General features: G+C 48.0%; 1 protein-coding gene across 9 annotated transcripts in view; it reads left to right on the top strand.

Moving 5' to 3' along the window:
• The first annotated feature begins 13,465 nt into the window (after positions 1 to 13,465).
• LOC125106212 (serine palmitoyltransferase 1-like) overlaps positions 13,466 to 26,696 on the top strand; it is a 43,293-nt gene continuing 30,062 nt past the window's right edge. For 5 of the 9 annotated variants that reach the window (XM_047739943.1, XM_047739948.1, XM_047739945.1 and 2 more), the window contains exons 1-4: positions 13,492 to 13,583; positions 19,774 to 19,866; positions 20,425 to 20,476; positions 20,697 to 20,714. In XM_047739943.1, the coding sequence (XP_047595899.1) occupies positions 13,527 to 13,583; positions 19,774 to 19,866; positions 20,425 to 20,476; positions 20,697 to 20,714 (220 nt within the window). In that variant the 5' untranslated portion in view covers positions 13,492 to 13,526. Of the gene's footprint in view, positions 13,584 to 18,001; positions 18,097 to 19,773; positions 19,867 to 20,424; positions 20,477 to 20,685; positions 20,715 to 26,696 lie in introns of those variants that run through there. The other 4 variants (XM_047739941.1, XM_047739942.1, XR_007129271.1 and 1 more) reach the window with 3 other exon arrangements.

The following is a 26,696-nucleotide window of genomic DNA, read 5'->3' as shown; positions in this document are numbered from 1 at the left end:
AAAACCATCGTCAAGAAATCCTGTATCTGGTTCAAGTGTTCTTTGTAAGTGAGGGAGAAATCAAGACATTCTGAAAGAAACAACAGCTGGGGGGTTACGACTAGACCTTCCCTACAAAAGAAAAGGTCAGCCGAGTTTTGCAAGGTGCAGTGAAGGGTCAACCAGTAACTCAAAGCCACGTAGAGAAGTAAAGATTTCAATAAAGTCAATGTATGGGCAATTATAAAAGCTGGTGAAGTTCATTGTCCCGGGACACAGGCTCACCAAAAGCCTGGGACCTAATCCCAGGGCTAGAGAACACCTCCCCTCCCCCCGACACCTCACGACCACATTAGTAAAGCCTGTTTCTGGGAGTTCCTTCTATCTAGCGCATCATGCCTGGCTATCTAGAAAAAATCACAAGCCTTACGAAAAGGCAAAACACACAGTTTGAAGAGACAGAGAGGCATCAGAACTGGACTCAGGTATGGCAGGGCCGTTGGAATGATCAGACGGGGGAATTTAAAACAACTCTGATAATATACTTTAATAGAAAAAGTAGACAGTATGCAAGAACATATATGGGCAGTGTAAGCAGAGAGGTGGAAATTCTAAGAAAGTTTAAAAAGAAAAGCCAGAGATCAAAAACATTTTGACAAAACTGGGGCTTGCTTTTAATGGGCTCATTGTAGACTGGACACGGTCGAGGAAAGAATATCTCTGAGTTGGGAATGTGACCATAGCAACTCCAAAACTGAAAATCAAAGGTAGAAAAGACTGAGAAAAAAATACAAAAGAATATGCAAGGACCATGGGACAGCCAAAGAGCTGTGACACACGTGTAATGGGGACATCAGAAGGAGGAGGAAGAGACAAGGGAACAGCAGCAAAATCTGAGGCCATCATGATGGAACCACTCCCCAGATTATCATCAGGCTCCGAAGCGCAGATCAGGAAGCTGGGAAAACAAGTAGGTAAATGTCCAGAACAATGACACTTACACGTATGAGAATGGGGAGGAAATAAAGACTTTCTGAAACAAACGGAAATGGAGGGAATGTGTTGCAAGCAGCCCTGCTGCATGAGAGACGTTAAGGAAGTTTTTCAGGGAGAAGGAAAATGAAATAGGTCAGAATATCAGATCTACATAAAGAAAAGAAGAGCATCAAAGAAGGAATAAGTGAAGGTAAAGTAAAAACTTTTATTCTTCTTATTCTTTTTTTAAGGATTTTATTTATTTGGCAGAGAGGGAGAGAGAGCACAAGCAGGGGAAGCAGCAGGCAGAGGGAGAAGCAGACTCCCTGCCCAGCAGAGAGCCAGACACAGGGCTCCACCCCAGGACCCCGGGATCATGACCTGAGCCGAAGGCACACACTAGATGACTGAGCCACCCAGGCGCCCCTGCTCTTCTGATTCTTAATTGATGTAACAGGTAGCATTTGTTCAAAATAATAACAGCCACTATGCATTTGACTCTGTATTTATGGATGTTTATGGGGGGCATATAGTAGAAATATCTTACCATACAACCCAAGAATCATGCTCCTTGGTATTTACTCAAATTATTTGAAAATTTGTGACACCAAAACCTACCTATGGATGTTCATAGCAGCTTTATTCATAACTACCAAACCTTGGAATCGACCAAGTAAGTGAATGGATAGATAAGCTCTGTTCATCCAGACAATGCAATGTTATTCAGCGCTAAAAAGAAAAGTGCCGTCAAGCTACGAAAAGACAAACAGGAAACTTACATGTGTATCACCAAGCGAAGGAAGCCAGTCTGAAATGGGGATGTACTGTATGATTCCAACCCTATGACATTCCGGAAAACTGTGGAGACAGTAAAAGGATCAGTGGTTGCCAGGAGGGGACGGGGGCACGATAGGCAGAGCCCAGAGAATTTTTAGGGCAGTGAAACTATTCTGCGTGGCACTGCTACTGCAGGGGTAGAACCTGTCAACGCACATTGGTCTGAAGCCGTAGAAGGACTGTGGACGCGGGGTGATTATGACGTGTCACTGTAGGTTCCCCAAATGTGATGACCGTACCACTCTGGTGGGGATGTTTATGGTGGGGGAACACAGGGGCATCTGGGAAATACCTGTATGTTCTTCTCGGTATTCACTGTGAACCTAAAACGGCTCCCCAAAAATAGTTCATTAATTTAAAGAAAACACAACCACAGGGAACACAGACATGAGCAGTCACCTCTGTGGTGATTTCTTGGCTGGTTTTCCCTATCAGGAGTGAGGAGCACGTATTTTAGGTAGGTTAGTCAGTACATTCCTAACCACCTTCCAGTTTCCTCAGGGATTCTAAAAGGTGGCAGAACTTGTGTGTCAACAAGCATGGTTTGGACTGGGAAAACCTCTTACCGCCCCTAGAAATGCAGTTCCAGGATTCAGATCCACATTTAATCAGAGGAGATAACAGGGAACCGAGTGTTAAAACAGGCAGCCGTGTGGGCATCATCAGTGCTGTTGTGCAAACCTGCTGTTGAGAAAGCCAGCCCAGAGGAGTCCCGCAGAGGAGGACGTGATGTCAAACTTGTCCTGCTCCTTGTGGACCCAGAATGTTTGACTCCAGAAACCTTGCACTTAATTCTCATCGAGATATCCAGGAAGGCACGGGACACTCCCACCTCCTTGGCTCCTCACCCTTTTCCACCCAAACGGGATGCACTCTGGGCTCGAGATGGCATTGCCACACACCTGGCACACGTTTGGAATGAAGAAAGAGTGGTTCTTAATTTCTTTCAGTCTGTGACAGTCTGTTTGACAGCTTGAGGTTGCAGAAAACACAGTTGAGTTTCACATTAATTGGACCCAACTCAGTCTGGATTTGCGATGAAGGATTGACTTAAAGGCTCCCATCTGAGAGGGTCTGGGCCTCGCCTTTGTAAGGCCGTTTGTACAAGATGCAGAAGGAGCTGGCTTTCCAAATGAAGAAAATGTGGGGCATGGGGAGGGGAACTGATAGGGACTACAAGGAGATCAGAGCCCCCCCTCGGGCTGCCCGCAGCGCTTCCCTGGTTCCATCACCACTTCTCAGGGCTACTCCCCAGCACGGACAGATGGACAGATCGGGCCAGTTCGCATTCCAGTTAGCTAACACAGGGTGACGCTAGTTTCAGGGGTTCAATCTAGTGACTCAGCACTTCCACACAGCACCCTGCACTGCTCACAGCAAGCACATGCCCGGGTCGTGAGTCGTTTTGAGACAGATGGCCACGCTCCATTTCCAAAGCTGCTTCCTGAAGGAAACCTGCCAGTCACCCATCTCGGTCGGCAGCATGGGCCTGGCTGCCGCGTGGGCACCTGGCAACCTCCCGGCGGGATCTGAGCAGCTCTGCCTTCTCTTCTTCCCTGTCACCAGGGACGGTGACTGCACGTGCCAGGAGGACAGTACCTGTGGGCAGCCCGCACAGCCCATGCTCTTTCCTTCCCTGAGAGCCTCACTCCCCACCCCGAATTGCCTCCCTTGCTTCCTCCGCCGCCTCTGCCCCCCTCAGCGGCCCAGCTCACGTCTCTTCCAGGAGGTGCTCCAGGCAGCGCAAGCTCATTTCCACTTTCCTTGTCTGAAAGCCTTGCAGGACCCGGCGTGGACCCTCTGCTGTGGCTGCTGAGGTGGTTCTGAGTGGCTCCGGGAACAAGCTCCAAAAGCTCCCGGCGCCGTGTCTAAAGCATGCTGGGTGCTCCGAAATGAGCAGTCAGATTGGGTTTTGAAAATAACATAGAACACGAAGCCAAATAAAAGGAAAATGTAAGGTTTTTGGTAGAAATTTTTCATTTCAAACACCAGGTTTTTCCGGACATGATCACACCAGGAGGTGACTGCCCGACGGATGAGGAAAGCAGGCGCAGGGTTTTGGCTTTGGCAACTAGCCCAAGTTCACACAGCAGCACAGGGGCACTTGGGGCTGGACCCCATCCCCGTTAGCCACTCCACGCCTCTGCTGTCCCTGACACGACGCCCACATCTTGGAGGGTAAGGAGGGCCCCATTTAAACATCACTGTCTCTGCTCTAGGCCAGAGGCCAGTGATCATTTCCAGCTCACTGTACCGTCTGTGTCCCCGAAGCACTCCCAGGGCTCCCTGCAGCAGCCCAGCCCAAGGACAGACCCTTGGCCCACCACACACATGTACTCTCTCGTGTTTACCCTTTCAGCAGTTCTAATTCATTGTTCCATTTGACTCCTCTGACCCCAGGTGCTCTCTTCTCATTTTTAACTTTTTAGGAAATCAGATTCCATATTGGGTTTTTTTTTCCCATATTATTTTGTTTTGGAAATTCTATCTCAATTACACTTTGTTCCCTTGGGAAGAACAGAGAGGGTCCACCCTGGAGAAGCAGGTACAGTTCTCAGGAGGTAGAGGGAAGGCGGGGTGGGTGCCAGGCCCATGTCTGGCCCGATTCAGGAGAGGCCCACCCCAGGCAGCACTTCACGCAGAGGAGGAAAATCCCAGGACTGACACCTCGGTGAGGCCCCCGTCAGCCCAGCGCTGTGCCCCGTGCCCCCACCAGCACATTCCCAGGCCACACAGGGCTCCTTAGGAACTTCACGTGGCTCGGTGAACCTTCAGGAGACCTTAGGCCCTCCGAGCATTTTCCAGATGCTTCTCTGATACGGCCCTGGGGCCCTTTGTAAATAACTTACCTTAGGCTCACAATAGCGACATTAAAGGTCACTGATAAAGACTCTCAACTAAAAACCAGTGCAGTCATTTGACCAAGGCTTTACATTCTGCCTGGTGTAGGGAACAGAGAGATTTGTTGAGGATCTGGGACTTCTGGCCCTGGGGCTGCACAGGGCCTCAGACCAGGGTAGCCTCTGCCCCAGGCCCCCAGAGCCGGCCTGTCCATCACACAGCAGCTCTCCTCCGCAGAGGACCAGAGAAGACTCATCGTCCGTGACTGGGCACCCAAAGGCCAGGGACGGGTTAGGGGTCCTGGCTCATGGGACCAGTTTCTTCCTGCTTCTCCATGCCTCGCTGGGTCACAGCGGGACCTCGGGAAAGATCTGCTAATAGAAAAGGCTATTTGGGGCACCTGGGTGGCTCAGTGGGTTAGGCCGCTGCCTTCGGCTCAGGTCATGATCTCGGGGTCCTGGGATCGAGTCCCGCATCGGGCTCTCTACTCGGCAGGAAGCCTGCTTCCCTCTCTCTCTCTCTGCCTGCCTCTCCGTCTACTTGTGATCTCTCTCTGTCAAATAAATAAATTAAAAAAAAAAAAAAAAGAAAAGGCTATTGCATCAGAGCACAAGGTAAACATAACGAAACAAAGCATATCCTCCTAAAACCCAGAGTCTCCTCTTTCATAAGCCGGGTTATCCTGTTCTCCTAACCAGCTGGGAGATGTTCAACAAGTCCCTCTATCCCTCTCCTTCTGGTGCTGAGGAGTTTCATTGGAAAAATGACCGAACTTGAACTCAAAGGCCCTTCATGCCCTGCCGCCTTGGGTGCGCTAGCCTGCTGGCGGCCCAGGAAACAGGCGGGGACAGTACTGTGTGCTGAGTGCTTAGAGCCACCCATGATCTCATTTAACCCCATTTCCCGAGGTAGATACTAATGCCCCCATTACACAGATGAGAGTACAGAGTTTTAGAGGCGGGGCCTAAAGCCGGGCAAGTGGAGTGTGGCTCCAGCCTTGAACCCCATGCTCCAGGCGACTCTGTGCCAAGAGCCGACGGCTATGCTAGACACTGGAGCACCAGCCACGGTGGGACAGCAACTGCCAGGCTCCGGCCACTCTTATCAGCACTCTGCAGGTGCCACCTGGCCTAATTCTCACAACAGCACATTCCCCTTTAACCACTGAGGAAACTGGGGCACAGAGATGTTAAGCAACTCACCCAAGGTCACACAGCCAGTCCATGTAGGAGGAGGACATCCATAAGGAGAGTTATCCAAAACTCGAAAGATGGATAGGATTCTGTCTGTATCCTTACACATTGTTTATCTGTGGTATCCTGAACTGAGACTTACAAAGTGCACCAAGCCTAAAGTAAACTCCTGTGTGAGCAAAATGGAACTCACCATATGCACAATTTAAGAGCACCCCGTTGAAGTTTTTCAGGATTTAGGATCCAAAACAACTTCTTAAAAACACCTTCAGTACTGACACAGCACCTGTGTAAGGCGGTGTGGGAGAAGGTGAAGAGGAATCCCCGTTGTTCAGACATTTACTAGCTAGTCACTGAGTTGTGGTTACTTGTGAGCATAGCGAGAGGAATGCCACAGCTCACGTCTTTGGAGACGTGAAGGCAGACCTTCATCCAGACACGCACACCTCCGTAATTCGGTTTTATTACATGAAACCGAGGAATGCAGAGTTCAAAGAAAGCATGGAACCCAGTGGGCAGCTCCCTGAGAAAGTGGTGTCTGAGCCGCCATCTGAAGCATGCAAATCCCAGACGTTGGCTGGAAGAAGGAGCGTTCCAGGGACAGAGCGTACCTCCCAGGTGCACGAGCCAAGATGCACAGAGGGGAGGAAGGGAACAGCCAGGAGGAATGGGGCTCAGAACACAGGCCTGGCTAAGGATTGGGCTTGGTCTAATGGAGTGGCAGACACTATGGCACATCCCGTCCCACTCCCCTCTCCGCAAAACAGAACCCCAGCTGATTCAGGCAGTGGGCAGAGACCCCTTGATCTCAGTGAGGACAGACCATAGACCCAGAAGATGAATCGTGATTGGTTGGCTAGTTCTAACCCCAATAAAGTATAAAGGGAAGAATGCTAGAGAACTCCTGGGAAAATCCGGCTTCCAGATGAAACCTCAGTGCTCAAGAGAAGAGGACTTTTGCCCTGCCTCTCTCATCCTGATTGCTTGTGACTGCATGGCACCGAGGTCATCTGGAATTGGTGACAATTGTAACAACACAAAGCCACCTTGCTGCAGATGGCTCAATGGGAAAGAGAGTCTGGATCACTGATCAAATCCTGGAACCGCCTCCCCCAAGCTCCCTGTATTGCGGGGTCATCACCCGCCGTCGTGGGAGTCATTGACAGCCAGGCATCCTCTTCCTCACAACTGAATGCAGCTTAAACTGATTTATGTGGGAAGGCATTCATCTCGGGGATGCGCTCTTAAGTCACAGCCCATCCTAGAGCTTAATGACATGAACACCTGCATGTTGTTCTCTCTCATGGTTTGGTGGGTTGACTGCCCATCTTGCAGGATGTTGCAGTCACAGGGAAACTGGGGCTGCGATGTCCTGAAGGCTCACCTGGGCTGGATACCTAAGGCGGCTCACTGGCAGGCTGCTGGCAGGATCTGAGCCGGCCCGGTCTGCTGTCGTGCCCACACTTGGCCTCCTGAGTGTCTTCAGTGTCTCACAGTATGGTGGCTGGTTTCCTGGAGTGAATACTCCAAAAAAGAGTATTCCTAGAGGCGCAGGCATAAACAGCAAAGTTTTTATGAGGCACTTTCAGAAGTCACACAGCATCGTTGGTCAAAAGCAAACAACAGAAAAGCCAAACTCAAGGTGAGACTAGCAGGAGGTATAATTCCGTGCAGTGGCCATCTCTGAAGACAAAATACTGCACCATCACAGCATTTGAAGTGACGGGTGCCATGGTCAGATGATTGCTGGGTTGGAGGAAAACCCAAATAAGGATAAAATGGAGGGACAAGCAAGCTGGATTTAGAATGTCGTGATTAGCTCCCAATATCCATTCCGTCCCTCTGTGGTGTAGCCATGAGTCATCCCTTCTCTGCTCTACACTGACTGAGTCAGGAATGGGCAGACCTAAGCCACTGTGGGCCAGGGAGACTTGGGCAGAGCTTTCAGGATCCCAAGAAAGCTGGTTCCTTGCTGTTAAGAAAAAATACCAGGAAACCCATCTCTCTTCACCCAGACATGAACATGGGATCATTCAGAACTGATTACCATTGACTGAGGTCTTATGGCCAGTAAAGAGTTGAGTAGTGGTCTTCAGATGATCTTGCTATTGGACTTAAAAGAAAGGAATACTGTGGGTGATAGAGCAAAGTTCTCAGAAGAACCGATCTCCAGTGGCTTTGTTGATCCACAGAACTGGAGCTCTCCAGGGACGACGTGAACTGCACTTTAAAAATTGTTCACAAATGATTTGAATGGAGAGCGTCACTGCATAAATTCTGCAAGGCTGCAAGTATACTTAAAGACGTGAGAGCAGGTATCCAGAAGGTTAAGGGATGGGAGTGGAAGTGGGGACCTGGGGCAAAGAGGGAGAAATGAACAGAGGTATGGATTACAAGTGGTCTGTAAACTTAGCAGTCTGGATGAACTTTGACTTAGAGCCACGATACAGCAGTAATGAGTTGAAAGCCCTTAAGAAACTATCTAAAGGGAGAGTTGCAGGAATGGACTCAAGAGTGTGTATGCAGGGGCGTTTGGGGGGCTCTGCTGGGTGTCTGCCTTGGGCTCGGGTCATGATTCCAGGGTCCTGGGATGGATTCCTGCATCAGGAACCCTGCTCAGCGGTGTGTCTGTGCCTCCCTCTGCCTCTGATCTCTCTCATTTTGCTCTCTCTCAGATAAATAAATAAAAGCTTAAAAAAAACTGTGTATACAAAACTACATGTCTGACATGTTGTTGGGTTATGGGAGGATTAAGGCATTTTAGTTAATTTTATTATGCCAACAAATCTTTTTGATTGTAGATCGAAATTGAAATCTCTCCATGGTAATTCACTGGTTCCTACACATAAATCAATAGTAACAGTGACTGACACACAGCACAAACCAGGTTAGGTGAGGAATTATAAAGGACAATGAAAAATACACTTTGGTTTAATTTTGATTTTCCCCAAGTAGCACAGACATTATAGCTTAAGAACTCAACTAAAAGCACAAAGTTTATAACAAAAAAAAAAATCAGTCCTGGCCCCCCCTTCCCCACCCCAGATTCCCAATCCAAAAGCCAACCATTTCTTCTACTTACTTCTTGCGCAGACCTCCCAGGTTTCATCAGCATGCTACCCGCCATCTGTGACGCTTTCAGTTCACTATCACTCGCCACCCGCCACCGCCAAAGGCAAGGATCCCAGGGTCTCGCCTCACTCCGTGCACACACTGCACCAGTTCCCATCTTCTCAGTGTCGTTTGGACCCATTTTTTTAAAGGTCATTCTGCATGTTTTCATGACTACATGACTTTAAATGTGGTTCATTGCTAAACCAAACAGTGATTGATTTCTGTAACGTTTTTCTTCTGGGCAAGCATAATTGCCTTTTCCCCTTCAATTTGCTGGGTGACAGACCCACCCAAGTCCATTCCCCTTCATCCAGCTTGACATGGTCACGTGGTGGGGAGGCCTGCCCCCGGCTGCTGGGGGCGATCTCCTCTCCTCCTTTTCTGAATGAGCTGTCCCACACTGACTTCTTGCTTGTCTGCTCTCATTTGGGAGCTGCATATCACCCAGAAGCGTCTTGAGAAAGCCTGCCTCAGTAGATCAGGGGCACCCCAAGGCAGAGGCCCTTGCCTCTTCTCTCCCGTGTCTGCACTCATTCCCTGGAGCTTCAGAATCTCTTCCAGCCACTAGACCATCAGCCCGTACCATTCGATTCCCGACCTCTCCTCTGGCCGCAGACCCGAACACCCACCTCCCCCTGGCACGTATCCACATGGGGGTCCAGTGCCCACTCCCAAAGCTGCTCTCCTCCCATCTTCCCCTTCTTAGAAGCAGGGACACCAGTCACACAGTGTAGTTCAGGCGGGAGATCTTGGGGCATCCGTGATCCCCTTTCTCTCCCATCTCACAGCAGTAAATCCTATCAGCTCCACCTTCAAACTGTGTCAGGCACGAGAACCCCCAACCTCACCCACCCCTGCTGCCAGGGCCTGAGCAGGAGCCATGCTCATCCCATGCCAGCCACACTCTGGGGCTTGGTGAACCTTCTGAGCATTTCCCCATTATTTCCCTCTGCCTGCATCACTCCCTCACAAAACACTCATGGGTCTCCTTCCCTCGCTTTAGCGTTCTGTCCAAATGGTATGTCTTTGGAGAGGCCTGTCCTGTCCACTCTCCATAATTCCTTATCTCCATCCTTACTGTCCTTTCCCACATAGCATTTCATGACCTTAAGCCACATCTTTAGTTGTATACATTTAGGGCCTGTCTTCTCATGACCCTGTAACCTCCAGGAGGTTGGGATGTCACCTGTCCGGGGTCCTGTGACTCCAGTGCTGAAGGTAGTGCTCAGGAAATACCTGTTGATGAATGCGTGACGTGAATTCTAATTAACATTCCTAGAAAGGATCACTGAAACTCAAGTTGAAACCACTGATCCGACAGGCTGCATGGATACAAGATAGAATTAGTGGGCTGAAATGCTGACAATAGAAATTTTACCACGATGAAGCACAAAAGGACAAAAGTTGGAAATTTTGAAAAAAAAAGTTAATTTACATAAAAGATAAATATATTCATATAAAGAAATAGTAGGGTTTTTGTGTTTGCTTTTTACTGTGGTAAAACACTTACCTGACAAAACTTACTTCTTTAACCACTTTTAAGTGTACGATTCAGGAACATTAATCACCCTTTCATGTGCTTAGTGACTATTTGCATATTTGCTTTGGAAAAATGTCTGTTCCAGTCCTTTGCCCATTATTTACTTGGGTTGTTTCGGTTTTGTTACTGAGTTGCAGTTCTTCATGTATTCTGGATATTAAGCTCGCATCAGATACACAGTTTGCAAATATTAGGTAATTTGGGAGTGGAGAGGGAGAAGCGGGGTCACGCAAGTGGTCAGGTGTCTCCAGGGCTTTCTGAGAAGCCCTAAGCCTAACCCATGGGGACAGCCTAATTCCTGCTTGTGTGGCTAGTTGCTGTGTGATGCAGCTGGAGGTATGATTATTCGGGATGGATGACTTTTGAAATGGATGCTTCTGCAATCTGAGGCTGAGTGTTAGGCACTCATGTTGTAGTATGTACAACCTATATTGTATATATAGGTATATAATATTGGCTATGTGATATATTATACAATATTCTATATAGTATTATACAATAACTATATAATATTATGCAATATTAGTTGAGTGGTCGAATCAGGAAGAGAGGGAGGTTGTCGTGTAATTCAGGATCCCAAGATTAGATCATCCTGGACTATCTTCAGGGGCCTAAATATGATGACAAGTGTCCTTATAGGAAACACAGAGGAAAGACACGTAGAGAAAGAGGAGAAGACCCTGTGAAGGTGGAGGCAGAGACAGGAGCGATGAAGCCACAAGCCAAGGGACCCATGGAGCCACCAGAACTAGAAGGGGGAGCAAGGGAAGTCTCTCTCCTGGAGTCTTCAGAGGGAATGCAGCCCTGCGGACCTCTGGATTTTGAACTTCTGACTTGCAGAACTCTAAGAGACTAAATTCTCTTGTTTTAAGCAACCCAATGTATGGTAATTTGTTATGGCCACCCTAGGAAATGCCTACAGATTTTGGTCCTGGGAAGCCGAGTGCTGCCGTACCAAATGCCCCCCACTGTGGAAGTGGCTTTTGAATTAGGTGATTGGGTGGAAGTTGGGAGTATTTTGAGCTTCACGAGAGATAAAACCTGGACTTTCTGAAGAGACTATTAGGGACTTTAAAGTCCCTATTTTTAGGGACTTTAAAGGCAGCCTGGTGAGGGCTCAGAAGGAAATGAAGAGCATGGGAAAGGAGGTTGTCCTCTCAGAATGCACAGCTCGTCAAAAACAGCATGTTATTCAATATGGATGTGACAGACGTGTGCTGAGGGCTCAGAAGGAGATGAGGAACGTGTTATTGGGGACTGGAGGGAAGGTGATGCTTGCGCTGTGCCGGCAAAGAACTTGGCTGAATTGTGTCCTGCTGTCCTGGGGAAAGTAGAACCTGTCGGTGATGAACTTGAATAATCAGCTGAAATTTCCAAGCAAAGCGTGGAAGGTATGGCAGGTCCCTTCCTGCTGATTGTAGTGAAATGGGAGAAGAAAGAGGTTAAGTTGAAGCAGGTATGGTTAAGCAAAAACAAAATCAGCCTGATGACTCAGGAGAATCTTGGCTTATCCATATGGCAAGGGACGAAAAATGAGTAGCTTCATTGTTGAGGGAGTGCCCGGGACAGACAGAGAGAGACAGACAGATGTGCAGACATCCTGGTCAGAGTGTCCAGGATGTGGCTGGACAACGTTCTGCTGAAGACCCGAGCAGGGAACTGAAGGGTCCACTCAAATACCTCCGCAGAGCCAGGAAAGGACATGTAACAGAGTAGTTAAAGAGCTAAGTGTGCACAGCAATAGGCTGACGCAAGCTCGGGAGGATAGCACAGATCCCGCGGAGATGCCCTTTGCAAGCAGGATCTGAATCCAGAGGCAGTCAGGGACAGTGTGACACGTGACATGAAGTCCAAAAGGTAGGTGTGACAGAGACAACATAAACAGCCAGAAAGAAACCGGGCAAAAATGTTACCTATGAAACGGGAAAAATATGAGATACTCAGCACGTAGAAAGAGCTCCTGTAAATCCGTAAGAAGATGAAAATCACCAAAAGAAAAATGGGCAAAGAATGTAAACTGGTGATTCCTGGAAGTGCTGCACATGCCGAGAGAAGTCGCTAAATGTCAGGGACAACCAGAAGCGTCAAGAGGAGAAGTCAGCGAGGTGTCCTTTAAAGGCCACCAAGCTGGGGAACGTTCCAGAAAGATGGAGTATACCTGCAGGTGAGCCAGAGCTTGGCAGCGCTTCCCGCGGCATGAAGGGCCGCACCGCCCTGGGGCCGCCAGCCCTACTGGCTCAGGAGCAGTGTGTGTGGCGGCCGAGGTCAGTGTGAAGGCAGCCCACACGGGGCTGCGGACCGAGGGGCCGCAGGGGACAGCCCGGTGCGTGCGTGGGGGAGTCCGTGTACTGGAACGGGACGCATGTGGGACGCGGCGCTCCGAGCAGGCCCTGCCCGAGATCAGACACGCGCGGCTGAGGGGCCAGCGCAGGAAGGCATGCGGGGTGATCACGGACACGTCCGGCCGCAGACCACGGCCCGCTGGCTTGAAGCATCTGCTGCTAGCGCCCGCGCACCGCGTCCGCAGTAGTCCGCGAAAGTTCGGGAAGCCGCACCGCATAGGCAGGAGCCCGCGGAGGTGGCGGAAGCCGCACACCGCACTGCTGGAGAACCTCGCCCCGCCAGCGTTGGTCCGAGCAGAAACCTGCAAGTGCTACAGGAGACCCGCTGTTTCTGGGCATTTCTATAATTTTTATTTAGGAAAGTGCCTTCGTGGGTTCCTTCTGTCATGGAGAAGGGAAGAGCAGACCTGCGAGTGCAGGGCAGGCATTTACTGTTAGCCTCCCTCCCGGGAGCCCGGAACCGGTCCTGCACCGCAGGGCCACAGAACATCTGCTCCCGCCTCTCCTGGCTGCCAGGAAGACTCCAAGGCCTACACCCACCGCCTCTGCGAACCAGGCCGCCCACTTTCTTCCAGCGCGCAGGTGCCGGGAGGCGGAGCCCCCCGCTCGCCAGCCCCGCCCCAGGCCTTATGTCACTGGGCTGCGCGGCGCGCCGCGTGACGAAGCTGCGATCCGCCTTCCTGAAGGCAGCGCCAGTAGCTGACCATGGCGACCGCTGCGGAGCACTGGGTTCTGGTGGAGATGGTCCAGGCGCTTTACAAGGTGAGCTTGAGCGCTCGAGCGACTCGCGACCACACCGGGCCCTGCGGGGTGTGACGGGTCCTGGGCGAGGCCGGTTGCTCGCGCCCCGACCCCAGCGTCTCTGGCTGGAGGTGCTCGCGGGGAGACTCCGGCGGAGCGGGAACCGAGGGTCTCCTTCGGCGCTGTGAGGGAAACAGGCCGGGGGCGCAGGGGCGAGGGTGCTCTTGACGCTCCCGAGCGGGCACGGGTGGCGAATAGGGGTGGCGAAGCTGCGGTGGGAGAGCTCGGTCCGTCGGCCTCAGGCAACTGGGGTGCTCGGGAGGTGGAGCAGACGGGAGGACGGAACCCAGTGCGGGAGTTTGCTTCTGTCGGCGCGAGGGGTCCCGGAAGCTGAGGGGAGGGGAATATGAAGTCGTCGCCGTTCTCCCCCGTGTGTCCACTTTCAGTCCGGTAAACGTGCCCTTCCTGCGTGTTCTTGGACGCGGAGCCTCCGCTCGCGTTCCCGAACGGCCGGCCGCTTCAGGTGCGTTGGGCGGCTCGGCAGCAGAACCGCGGACCGAGAGCGAGCGTTCGCCCCACCGGCGTCCGCGGAGCTCCTCCGCCCGGGCCAGGAGGACTTTCCGCACGTTCGTCCCCGCGGGGTCTGTGCGGTGGCCGCCCGCCAGCCACTCGGCTAGAAGTGAAGGGCCCGTAACTTGGGATTGTGTTTACACAGCCTCATGCGCCTGGTGGCTGTGCGGCGGGACGGCGCGGCTTCAGTGCGAGGGAGGGCGCCGGGAACGAACCGCGGAAATTCCCGTGCCAGTGCCCTGAATCCCGGGTTTCCTCGGACAGTTCTGTAAAAGCTGACGTAGCTGCTTGCTGGCGGGGAGACCGCTGTCTTCTCTGCGAGACTTCTCAGAACTATTGAAAAACAGTTGACAGACCAGATGTGATGTACGAGATGGCCAGTACGATCCGCATTATAGTCACAGAGATAAAAGCCACTGACGTGGACGTTTTAAAAAAGTTTAAAAAAAATGAACAATTTCCTGTTCTGTGCTGCTGCTCCCTTTGTGAGGACTGCACAACTGATCAGGAGTGAGGCGTTCTCTTGGATGTAACATTTCCAGGAAAAGAAGCCACATTTGTGATTTTGATTAATCCACTAGACAATCGGTATTTCCGTTTTTCTTACTATTTCTTTGTAGAGCGAGTTGCTTGCCTACTAGAGTACAAGTGCTGAGAAAACCGAATGTTTTGTTTTGTTTTGTTTTTCTTAAAGATTTTATGTATTGTCAGAGAGAGAGCAGGTACAAGCAGGGGGAGCATCAGAGGGAGAAGCAGCCTCCCCACTGAGCAAGGACCCCCTCCTCCCCCCAACCGCCACACACACACACAGGACCGGATCCCGGGACCCTGGGATCATGACCCAGAGCCAAAAGAAGACGCCCAAGTGACTGAGCCACCCAGATGTCCCAAGAAAACAAAAAAAAATATTTAGAGTCCTTATTCTTAAATGAATTATATTCAAGGGAAATCAGTATATTTAAAAATCTTCTTAAACAGAGATTTCCATTCTTGCTCCCAGTTTTGTTACAGTTAGTGTATAGAATTTGAGGAGTCTTACACCCAAAAGAGAAATAATAGTGTGTGGATGTAACATATGTGTGTAGTTAGAAAATTGTATATCGACTTAAAAGTTAACCTATCATATGTTTGAAATGTCCCATAATAAAACTTTTTAACTGAAAAAGAAAAAAAAAATAAATAAAAGTTAACCTATCAGTTTGCAGTTTTCCTGTCTCCACATTCTGGGTTTTTGTTTTTAACTGCGGTGAATCATCTTCACTTTCTTTTTGCCTAATGTTTGCACATAACTTGTATTTACATTTCTAAATACCTCTTTTAAATGGCTTTCCCTGACAGCTTATTGGAGTAGATCACTCTGTAGCTGACTGGGGTTTAGTCACTGTGTGGAATCTTAGTGTGTCTAGTTGTACAAAACACAGAAGGCAGCCCAGCCTTTATCTTAGAAATGTACAGTGGAAAGAAGACCTGGCATGGATGATTTCAGTGAGGTGTCTTTATGCCTGTTGACGTGGAACACACTGTGTACTTTTGGGGAACTGCTGTAAGAAAAAAACCCTGCCATTCCTTTAGGCATTTATAAAGTCTTTTTCTCTCAGCTGTGTTCCAAGAAGGATTTAAAGAGCCTTATCAGGGATACGGAAAATAGAGTAAGATGTGCAAAACGCCAAGAATTGTGGAAACTGAATTTCAGATAACTCTCCTAACTCATCCGTGGTTCACTGGGGTGGAAGAAGGCTAGCAAAGCTGTGAAGTGTTGGTTGCTGTCCTTTCCCACCAGTAGAAACGTACATTATCCGACTGATCTGATAGTTGATATTGTTCCACGTCTTGGGCTTCTACATCCGATTTTATTTTAAGAATTAAATTTCTTTCCTATGGAGGTTTTAAAGCTGTGCTATCAGATTTTTTGTGTGAAGGAGAAATTGCTGACTATTAGAAATGGTGAGAGGAGTGAGTAGAAATAAAAGGAGTTTTGAAAATAAATCTTAAGAAGCAATAGGTTTAAGGTAATGGGAGGCAATATATGAGTGCATCACAATTTATGTGCAGATTTTGTAAGTGTTTACTTCATTTCTTTTTCGGTTTTTGACTCATTCTTAGGCTCCTGCTTACCACCTTATTTTGGAAGGCATTCTAATTCTCTGGATAATCAGACTTCTGTTCTGTAAAACATACAGATTACAAGAATGATCTGATCTTACAGTCAAGGGAAGAAATTAAATCTTTTACTACTCACTGTATGACTGCAGTTGGTACACCCTTCCAAAAAATACTTGTGGTGGCTCACCTATATATGTTAAAATATTTTCTGTCATGTAAACAATCAAGGGAAAGGAAATATCAGGGAAGCAGAACGTGGAGAAGCCAGGGGTAAAGTAGCCACCCAGAGGGGCACCCCGCCACAGAACGCTGCACTGTGTTAGGGAAGCAGCAGATTTAGGGACAGATGGTAGGAGGGAAGCCTGGGCAGCGACAACATTTCAATGATCTACGTGCAGAATGACGTGAGCTGCGCAGGAAGAACAACACTGGTTCTGAAACCTAAACAAAATTTTCCCTGGGTTCTTCATGAAGGAAATTCAGAGTAGGAAACAATCCTCCCACTTCCCCACCCCAAACTGAATTTCTCTGTGGTAAGGGACCCAGCCCAAGCCCAAGCCAGGCAAACCTTAGGAAGCAGAAGTGTCTAGGGGACTGTGGCACTGCCCACGAGGCATCCCGTTCACCTGAAGGATGAGGAGGCTTGTGGAAAAGAAGCTTGTCCTCTCACTTCAGTGGGAGCACCTAGGAATGGCACTCCAGTGCAAGAGGGAAGAGCAGTTCTGACCACACCGTGGTTTCTGTCCCTCGGGCCCTTTCCCTGTCCAGCCCCTGTAGCATTGGGCCAGGATGCTCAGAGAGACCCATGACTGTGAGAAAGGTTTTCCATGAAAATCTCTACAACTCTGGTTCACAAGGCAGCACTGGGTGCAGCATGGAGATGGGGCAGAATTAAGGCAGCAGCGCGGTGATCACTTCCCATGCTGTGCTGACTGGCTGCCGCCCTCCTGATCGTTCATATTCCTTGTAGGACAGTCAGGCAGTGCCCCCCAAAGGACATGAAGCATACGGTTCTTAGGGCAAATATATTTGGGAAACCTGCTTAATGCAGAGCAGGGCATGTCTGATCACATGATTTCACGTAGCCTTTACTAGGCTAGTGGATAGTTGAACCTCTGTTTGGAGAGATGCCCTCACCTTGACCACAGATTCTTCCCTCCCCCACCATTTTGTTCTGACTGCATTGTGGGATTAGCATGCCACGGAGCACTCTGGATAGCATTGCAGTAAGATTGGGCCATCCGGGGCAGAGGTCCTGTCTCAGCTTTTTCCCTTGGCATTTCAGAACTCCTTATGAATGATCAGGTGGCTGGTTTTTGGCTCAGCTTTGTAAGCGGTTCGTCATTCCTGGTATTTTGAATTTTTGTTTATAAAGCTGGCAGTCCACACATACCTATATTTTTTAGAGAATGATTAGACATAACTTTAGAGTCATCCTTTGAAAGCTGAACTTAGCAAGATTTAGTAATCATGGACATCTTACCGTAAAAGCTGTGGAAGAAAAAAAACTGTTTTTAAAGCTTAACTTCTGGCAACATAGATGCAGTGTCCTTCGGTTTTACAGATCTGCAGTCTCTTGAATACAAGGGGATTCTGAGATGCTTCTGACATCTGGCCCCGGGTCACAGGTGGGCAGTGTGCGTGACGTGGCCTCGAGGGCTGCTGTTCAGAAACAGATAAGGAACTTACTGGTTGCTTTTAACGGAAGTGTGGGAACAAAACAGTGATCAGCACCCTGCTGTATTTTGTTTCCTTCTCTCCCATAGGAAAAGGAAGAATTGATTGAAGAGTGGCAGCCAGAACCTCTTGTTCCTCCCATCTCGAAAGACCATCCTGCTCTCAACTACAACGTCGTTTCAGGGTAAAGTGGTTTGCTTCTCAAAGGATGTGTATTTGCTCTCCTGTAGGTATACTCGCCAAAGCATACAGAGGTTTATGTAGTATTTCTAGCAGAAATCAAACAGTGAGAAATCTTGGAAGCTCAGAAACTGTTTTAGTGCCCAATATATGACTCTGTTAAGGATGTACGGACAGTTTTATGGTCCCTAGTTTGGGCATTGCAGTTTGTCCCTTTCTTCCATTAAAAAAACAAAAACCAAAAACCTTGTTTTGTGAAATTATACATGCTCCTGGTAATACTTCAAATAGTGAGACAGAATTGAAATGAAAAGCAGTGCTCCTGCTTTTTCTCATCTTCATTGTTTCTGATTTTAGATCTGTTGTAGGTTACCTTCGTAACCAGATATGAATAGTGTGCTCACATTTCTGCTTAGTGGGGTAGCTATAGACAGCAGCACTTGACTTTGACAGTTCGAGTTCTGAAACTTGACCTTCCTTGTGCTGCCTCTCTCCCCGCTTGTTCCAAGGTCTGATCTGTCTTTGTGTTTAGTTCTTCTGTTGCTTGTCTTTACTTTACCATGTATGCTTTCTTAAATTAAGAAGTATTTTAAGTTTGTAGGAAATATCTGACCCATGTATACCCACCATGCAGGATAAATAGGCATTAACATTTTGCCATCTTTATTTCAAATCTACCTTAAGAAAGAAAGAAAACGTTCCAGTTATAGCTAAGAAACGCCTTCCCATCTACCACTTACTTTTATCACCCACAAAGGACAACCATTTTCATGAAGTTGGTGGATGTCTTTCACTTATATTTAAACCTTTTAAAAAAACAATTTCATTTCTTTAGTTTAGAGAGGGAGAGAGAGAGAGAGAGCGTGGGCTCCCAGGCTACTGGACACCCTGTTGCTTTATTTCTCCCTGGGGCTGGAGCAGGATCCTTCTTAAACAGTATTCCAGCACTAACTGTAGAACTGGGAAACCTAGCCCACTGACTGCTGTTGTCTCTTTCTGTAGTTAATATGTATTTTCAAACTATTTAACTATAAAGCCAAACCTTTTCTGCCCATTCTTGCTTTTGATTTTGATGTTTTTATATTTCCTTCATTTTTGTCTTATTCCAAATTTTTTTCCAAGGTACTTCATTTCATTTAGCTACTTCTTTTTTAATGAGTTTTAAAATCAAATAAAAGTTTGTCATTTATCTGTGTTGGAATTATAGCTCACTTGTTTGTTGTTTTTTTTTTTAAGTACTACAAATTAGCCTGATAATAAAACTAGTGGCTGATTCATAAATACCACTTCCTAATTTTACACTTCAAAAATAATGAGAAGAAGGCGCCTGGGTGGCTGTGTCAGTGAAGCGGCTGACTCTTGATTAAGGCTCAGGTCATGGTTTTAGGGTCATGAGATCAAGCTCTGCATTAGGCTCCGCACTCAGCTCTGAGTCTGCTTGGGATTCTCTCTCTCCCTCTGCCTTTCCCCTGTTCCTGCGTGTGTACTTACACTCTCTCTAGAAATAAATAAATCTGAAATGATTCATCAGTTAGTTTGAGCAGAGAGCTAGGAAACCGGTGTGCAGCCAGGGTAGAGTGACATCAGTTCTGTGTCTCGTGTGGCCCCAGAGTGTTTTGACAGCACATGCCCTGGAACATGAATATCTGCTCAAATCTACTTCTGTCCTCTCTTTCCTCAGACCCCCAGCCACAACATTGTGGTGAATGGAAAGAAATGTGTCATCTTTGCCTCCTTTAATTTCCCGAGATTGTTGGATAACGCTCGGGTTAAGGTAAGTAGGTCTTGTGCATAACCGCAGATTTCTTAGAAAACTGGGCAGGAGAGAAGAGACCAACATAGACCATGGGAAGGGGCTCCCTCTGCTGGCCATTGGCCATCGTTCTTTCTTGGCAGAGCTGTGACCTGGGTTCGACTGAGGGTGGGCAGTCAGGGTGTGTGGTGTGGCTTGGGGGCCCTGACATCCAGGGAGCCCTGTGAGCCAGCTCGGAGGTGGCTGGTCGGAGGTGTGCCTCGGAAATGGCTCTGTGTCCTGGGAGGACAGTGAGCTGTTCGGAGGAAAGACTTCTGCCCAGAAATGCCAAAAATCATAAAGGCCTTGAGTTAACCATGTTTGGATAATCAGACTAATACCACTTTTCCGTGTTTTAAGTTCTGTCCCTACATGTTCGCATGTATCTGCTCTTCATGTCCAGTCAGAATTGCCATGCTTCTAGGAAAGAAAGGGACATAGTTGGCAGCGCGGCGCCCTGGGAGGAGGGCTAAAGAGTAGGAAACGTCAGTTTTGAACCCTGAAGATAAAGCATTAAGACCTGACTTTTCTCCCACAAAGGCGGCAGCTTTGGCGTCTCTGAAGTATGGCGTGGGGACTTGCGGACCTAGAGGATTCTTTTTTTTTTTTTTTTTTTTTTTTTAAAGATTTTATTTATTTATTTGACAGATCACAAGTAGGCAGAGAGAGGGCAGGCAGGCGGTGGGGGGAAGCAGGCTCCCCGCTGAGCAGGGAGCCTGACGTGGGGCTCGATCCCAGGACCCTGAGATCACGACCCGAGCTGAAGGCAGAGGCTTAAACCACTGAGCCACCCAGGTGCCCCGGACCTAGAGGATTCTATGGCACGTTTGGTATGTACCGCTGTCTCCTTCATACTACTCGCCTGTGTCTAACGACGGACTCAGTTTAATTTCAAAACTCCTCGGAAAAGAGATCCGTGATTAACTGTGGCGCTGAGTGGTTGAGTCTGTGTGCGTGAGGGGCCCTGGTCCTCGTGGAGGAAAGGACCTGCTACCCAGGGCCAGCTTGTCAGCCCGGCAGAGCCTGAGCTGCTCTTGTGGGTGCCCCAAGGACCGTGGCATGAGGAGACCCAGTTTGTTTCTGTCGTGCTTGCCTGTTAGAAGGGGATAGGTCCTGCTGCAGATGGCCCTGCTCTTCACAGTCATGCAGGTACCGACTTCTTCCCCGTCTCCTTCCTCCAGTGCCGAACCTACCGTCTTTGTGCTTGTCCGCGAGGGTGCAGCTGAGGGCCGGTGTGAAGGAGCAGGCTGTGCGGCTGCAGTAGCCCTTGAAGCAGGCATGGGGTATTGCACATGGCTCTGCCCACCTTCTGCTAGGGAGCCCAGAACCTGGCTCCAGCCTTGCTGTGAGTGGGCTGGGGGATGGCTCCAGCTGGCAGCCACCTCCTAGGGGAAGGGAGACAGGACAGATGGGGTGGGAGGTGGTGAAGGATTGATGATGTGGCTCTTTCTGGAATGAAGAGGGTCATTGACGACCAGCTGTGTCTTAGGATGAGTGTGGTTCCAAACATGACGAAGTCCCCAACTCAGAGTCCTCAGGGAAAATGTTGTTAAATGATTGTTCACGTGAATATTGTGGGGGACGTAACATTCTGGCCTCCACATGGCAGCATGTGGGGAAAATAGAGCCTGGGAAATCTCTTCTGTCTTTTGTCCGAGTTTCCATGTCTAAGCCTGTGTGTGTGTGTTTCTGTCTTAAACAGTGAAGGTGTTTTTATGGAAGGGAGAACCTTTCTTTATTCCCTAGCTAGCTTAGTATTAAATTATTGGTATTGGAAACAGACAACAGAGTAGGTGTCCCAATATTTTAAGTTGGGGTGGGTCTGAAATATCTTGTGTTCCAGCATCCCACTATTCAGAAGTGGTGTAGAAAGCTCAGAGAGGTTACGTGACTTCCTCACAGTCACACAGCTCATTAATTTCAGCCTTATAACGAGGAGCCAAGTACTCTAATGCCAGCCCTGATGGCAGGACCAAAGACTTACAGAGCGCCGGTCAGTTCGCCTCTTTAGTGCAGACACGGGTTGTCTGCTTGGTTGTTACTGGTAAGGAATTACTTCCTAGATAAGTAGTATTAGAGAGCTAGGCAAGACATTTTTTATGGGTTGTTTGTTGTAATCTGATCAACAAGAATTTCTATAATTTGCTTGCTGGGGATAAAAAAATATTACTTTCTTGAAAGCATTTCTTTCTAGGGAATTTTATTTGCATGTATGACCTTGGCTTCTGCTTGGGAGTTAATTTGAGAAAATAGCAGATTTATTGCTGAATCAAGTCATGAAAAAGAAAGGTTTCAACTCTTTGAAACCAGTTTTCCCAGAGTTGGTAAAAAGCCCAGTCAGCTTTGTGTGTGGCTCCCTCGGATTGAAGTATGCAGTAGCGGCTTGTCGTGTGCTTCCAGATGTGGGATCTTTAGTTCATGGTTTCTTTTCTTTTCTTTTTTTTTCTTTTTTTTCAGATTTTTATTTATTCTTTTGACAGTGAGAGACCGCAAGAGGGGGAACATAAGCAGGGGGAGCGGGAGAGGGAGAATCAGACTTCCCGCCGAGCAGGGAGCCCGATGAGGGGCTCAGTCCCAGGACTCTGGGATCGTGACCTGAACTGAAGGCAGACGCTTAACGACTGAGCCACACAGGTGCCCCAAGTTCATGATTTCTAAGTATTTTTGATTGAATAATTCAGCCCATGATGTGAGCTTCGGAAGGTTCGCAGAGAGTGGAAGTTGTCTCCTCCCCCACCGTTATCGCAGCCAGCCCCCCCACCCCCGCAAAAGGCAGCTACTAAGGAACTACTACTCTGAGTAGTTCCTTATTAATTCCTCCAGGGACGTTTTTTAGCAAATGCAAACTACTTCCCGTACATACCTTTTCCCATTATTTTTACAAAAATGGCAGCATAGCCTGCATGTATTCTGTACCTTGCTATTGGAGTGAGTTTGAAATTTAAATTGGGTTTGGATTTTTAGGGGTCCTAAGCAGACTCCTTGCTGAGCACAGACCCTGACACGGGACTCCGTCTCACAACCCTGAGTTCATGACCTGAGCCGAAATCAGAAGTTGGATACTCAACCAACTGAGCCACCCAGGGCCCCCCCCACCAAAAGTTATTTTTTTAATGTCCTCTTTTTTTTCCCCTGGGAGTAACACATTCAGGCATCCACTTTCAAAGATGAAGAGACTTCTTTGTTTAGCTCTTTTTTCAGCTTTTCAAAAATGAATGTAAATCACTAGTAAAAATCAATTTCTTTATTAAAATGTTTTCCTTTTTATTATTTCATAGTAACGTATTAGATGACATTAGATGATTAATACAGAAGAAAAAAGTCAAATGATGGTTGAGTTAAAATTCGTCTAGTTTCTTGGGCTGAATGTTCTGCCTTTGGCAAGTAGAACTCCTCAAGGTCTCTGGTCATCTCGTCAGGACCATGTGGTTAGGAGTTTTCCAGCTTCTTATTTTATTGTCAGAGCGTGTGTTTGAGAACGGCACGAGAGGAATTTGTCAGGCCCTAGAGAGGACTTTCCTCTAGGGCTCCGGCTGCGCGCTTGGACAATTTCTCTTTTTCAGCTTCTCGGTTTTCCTTGAATATGTTCAGATCTCTTTTACTGGAGGTTATCACTGGTTTCCCAGTATCTGCTTTGCATACACAGTGCCTGCTTGACTCTTTGTTTTTAAACTAGGTCAAAATACACTCAGTGGCAGGATTTCATGGTGAAGGATGGTGGCATTTAATTGTGTTCAGGAGCCATTAGTGAACAAGTAAATTGTTCAGTTTATTTTTCAGAATATATTCTTTCTATTCTTGCTTTAATTCAGAGCAGTCAACTGAGTCATGCCTGTGTGTTTTATTAGGAGGAACATTTGGTCATAACGTTCCTAGACCTGCCACTTCTTTCTACTAACTGGTCACAGGGTTGCTTTTGCAGGATAGGTGGGGATGCTCCTTGTTTGCACAGCTTAGAACGTTTTGGCAAGAATCACATAAGATGCTGCATGGAAAAACGTTTTGGAAAACACTCAGCTCTATATTTATGTTCTAATGAATGCATAAGTGTATTATTTGTACTTTTAAGAAAAGCTGTCCTTGTTTCCAGGGATAGGAAAAAAAATAACAGTATGTAACACAAAATATAGAAGCCTTAAGAAAAAATGTAGTTGGTTGTTTCTAAACTGTTCTGAAGTTGACTATTTTGTAGTCTTTCCTTTGGAAGACAACCAAGAAAGCCGAAATGCCTCTTAGCAGAATAAAAGAGGAGATATATAAAAGGGAAGGCAGGGGGCACCTGGGTGGCTAGTGAGTTTAAGCCACTGCCTTTGGCTCGGGTCATGATCTCAGGGTCCTGGGATCGAGCCCCACATCAGGCTCTCTGCTCAACAGGGAGCCTGCTTCCCCCTGCCTCTCTGCCTACTTGTGAGCTCTCTCTCACTGTCAAATAAATAAATAAATTTAAAAAAAAATAATAAAAGGGAAGGCAGATGGAAAAATTACTATAATATGAGGTTCTTAAATACGTGGGGTTTGGACAACTTAATTAGAAAATGGTGTAACTTTTTTCCTTTTAAAAGAAAGCCTTTTATCCTACAAATATTGATTTACCTGTACAAACACTTAAATGGTGTATTGGTTTTTCCATGTCAGGTGTTACTGTGAGTGTTCCATGGGCATTGACTCATGGTTCTGGTAACAGTTCTTTGAGGCGGGTCTGACTGTTACCTCTTTGACAGAGGAAGAACCTGAGAGGCACGGAGCTGTTTCAGGCCTGCCCTGGTCCACACCCAGTGAGGCGGGGGGCCAGATCTGGAACCCCCTGTGATGACTGCCGTGGCCAGGCCCTGCCTTGGGTGCCAGACATCCTGTACTGGCCTCAAATCCCTTCTGTTAGGTTCTGGTTAGGGAACAGGTGCAAGAAAGGGCATCGAGTGCTGGGAGGGACACAGAGCTTTCTGGGCACCTCCCTCCGTGGCCTCTGTCCTGCTGTGTGTGTTCCTAGCAGTGAATCTGAGGGTGTAGTGCTCTACCTGCACTCTGTGCAAATCCGTGGAACAGTCGGTGGAACGGTTTGTCTGCACAGAAGACCGAAATCAGAAGGAGGAGAGCGCGGCCTGGCGCTTTCCGTGCTTGCTGCCTCCTCTCCCTTGGGCTGAGAGTTTATTCGTTGCACAGAGTAGCTGGCACACATCAGAAGTCAGGCAGCGCAGCGCACCCACCTGTCACAAAACCTGCTCTGCAAGGCTGCCGTCAGCTAAAGCCCAGTGTTTCAGGTACGAGGAGAAAGAGGCCAGTCTTTGTTAGACTTTTGGGAAAGGCAAGAATCGGTAAGTCATTGACTTACTGTAGATTCTTCTTAACCACTTTTTGGCAGTGATGTAAAAGCAATTGTGAGTATGTATGACAGTGGGAATGTTTCTAACATGTAGTTTTCGTCCACTGCGTAGCTAATGCTAAAGCCCTGAAATTAAGCCAAGTTGTTTGACTTTCTCATCGCTCATCAGTGAAAAAATGAGTCATGTAAAGTGGAGTCTACAGAATGACTTAAAATCTTCTTTGTATTTAGCAAAAATAGTTCGAGTCCATAGCAGGTGTTTTGTTTTTGAAATGGAGATACTGGATGAGAGCAGTTCTGGGGCTCATCTGCTAACTAAATCATGGAGATTTGGGGTAGATAGTCCTGATTTAGAGGCCACATTATCATGTGCAGAGGGGGACTTACCCTCATTCTGATCAGAAGTGGGGGTGACGGGGGCTTGCCTGTAGGCATGGTGCAGAGAGCACTCTGAGGAGGAGGCAGGAGCTCCTTGCTCAGTGTTGGGGATGCCCGGTTCTCTAGCACATGGCTGCTCCCCTTGTTCTCATCCGATTTTCCCCGAAACCTTTCACTGGCAGCACGTGGCAGAGGACGGGCCATCAGGGTCAGGGTCATGTTCTGTGTGTTGGTGATGTCACAGGTCTGATGCTCAAGACCTAAGCACCTGTTTGATACCATTTGGATCACATGGGATACAGTCATTGACTTCGTTACTGTAAAGTCCCACACTTAGCTAATGTTGATGTCATCTGTGCAGTGACCGTGACCTCTCGGGAATGGAAGTCAAACCGCACTTCATGTGCTTTTCGTAATAGGCTATGTTGGTGTACATTTTAACTGCCGACAGGAAGAGGCGTGTTTGGTCTTTCATGTACACATGTCTTGGAGGAATTGTGAAAGTGAACTATTTATTCCATTCCAATCAGGTTATAATAAAAGAATGGACTTTTAAAAAATATATATATATATTTTTTTATAAATTATAGGTTTTTTTTTTTTTAAGATTTTATTTATTTGACAGACAGAGATCACAAGTAGATAGAGAGGCAGGCAGAGAGAGGGGAAGGGAAGTAGGCTCCCTGCTTCACAGAGAGCCCGATGTGGGGCTCGATCCCAGGACCCTGGGATCATGACCTGAGCTGAAGGCAGAGGCTTTAACCCGCTGAGCCACCCAGGTGCCCCTTAAAAATATATTTTAAAAAGTGTTAACCACTTAACCACTTAACATGTGGGAAGTCCAGTAATGTTCTCAGTTCATTTGTTAATCAGACGTGCAGTGGCTTTCAGGTAAAGCCAGGTAGTCTGGTAAGCATAGGGTCAGGGAGGGGGACTGGGTTTGTGCCACCTGACAGAGGGGCACGACTGAAAGGCAGGAAGTAGCTGGAAGAGACAAGGGGCCAGGTCACACCTGCGGCCTACCTGCCTGAAGCACCTCTGTCCCTCTACTCTCAAGACACGTGCACCGTGTCTCCTGACCGGAGACTGAATGCGCTTGCTCATGAACGGAGGA

Source organism: Lutra lutra, chromosome 8, assembly GCF_902655055.1.
Source record: "Lutra lutra chromosome 8, mLutLut1.2, whole genome shotgun sequence".
NCBI classification, from domain to species: Eukaryota; Metazoa; Chordata; class Mammalia; order Carnivora; family Mustelidae; genus Lutra; species Lutra lutra.
The sequence above is the reverse complement of the archived record's forward strand: the minus strand, read 5'-3'. Positions and strand labels throughout refer to the sequence as shown.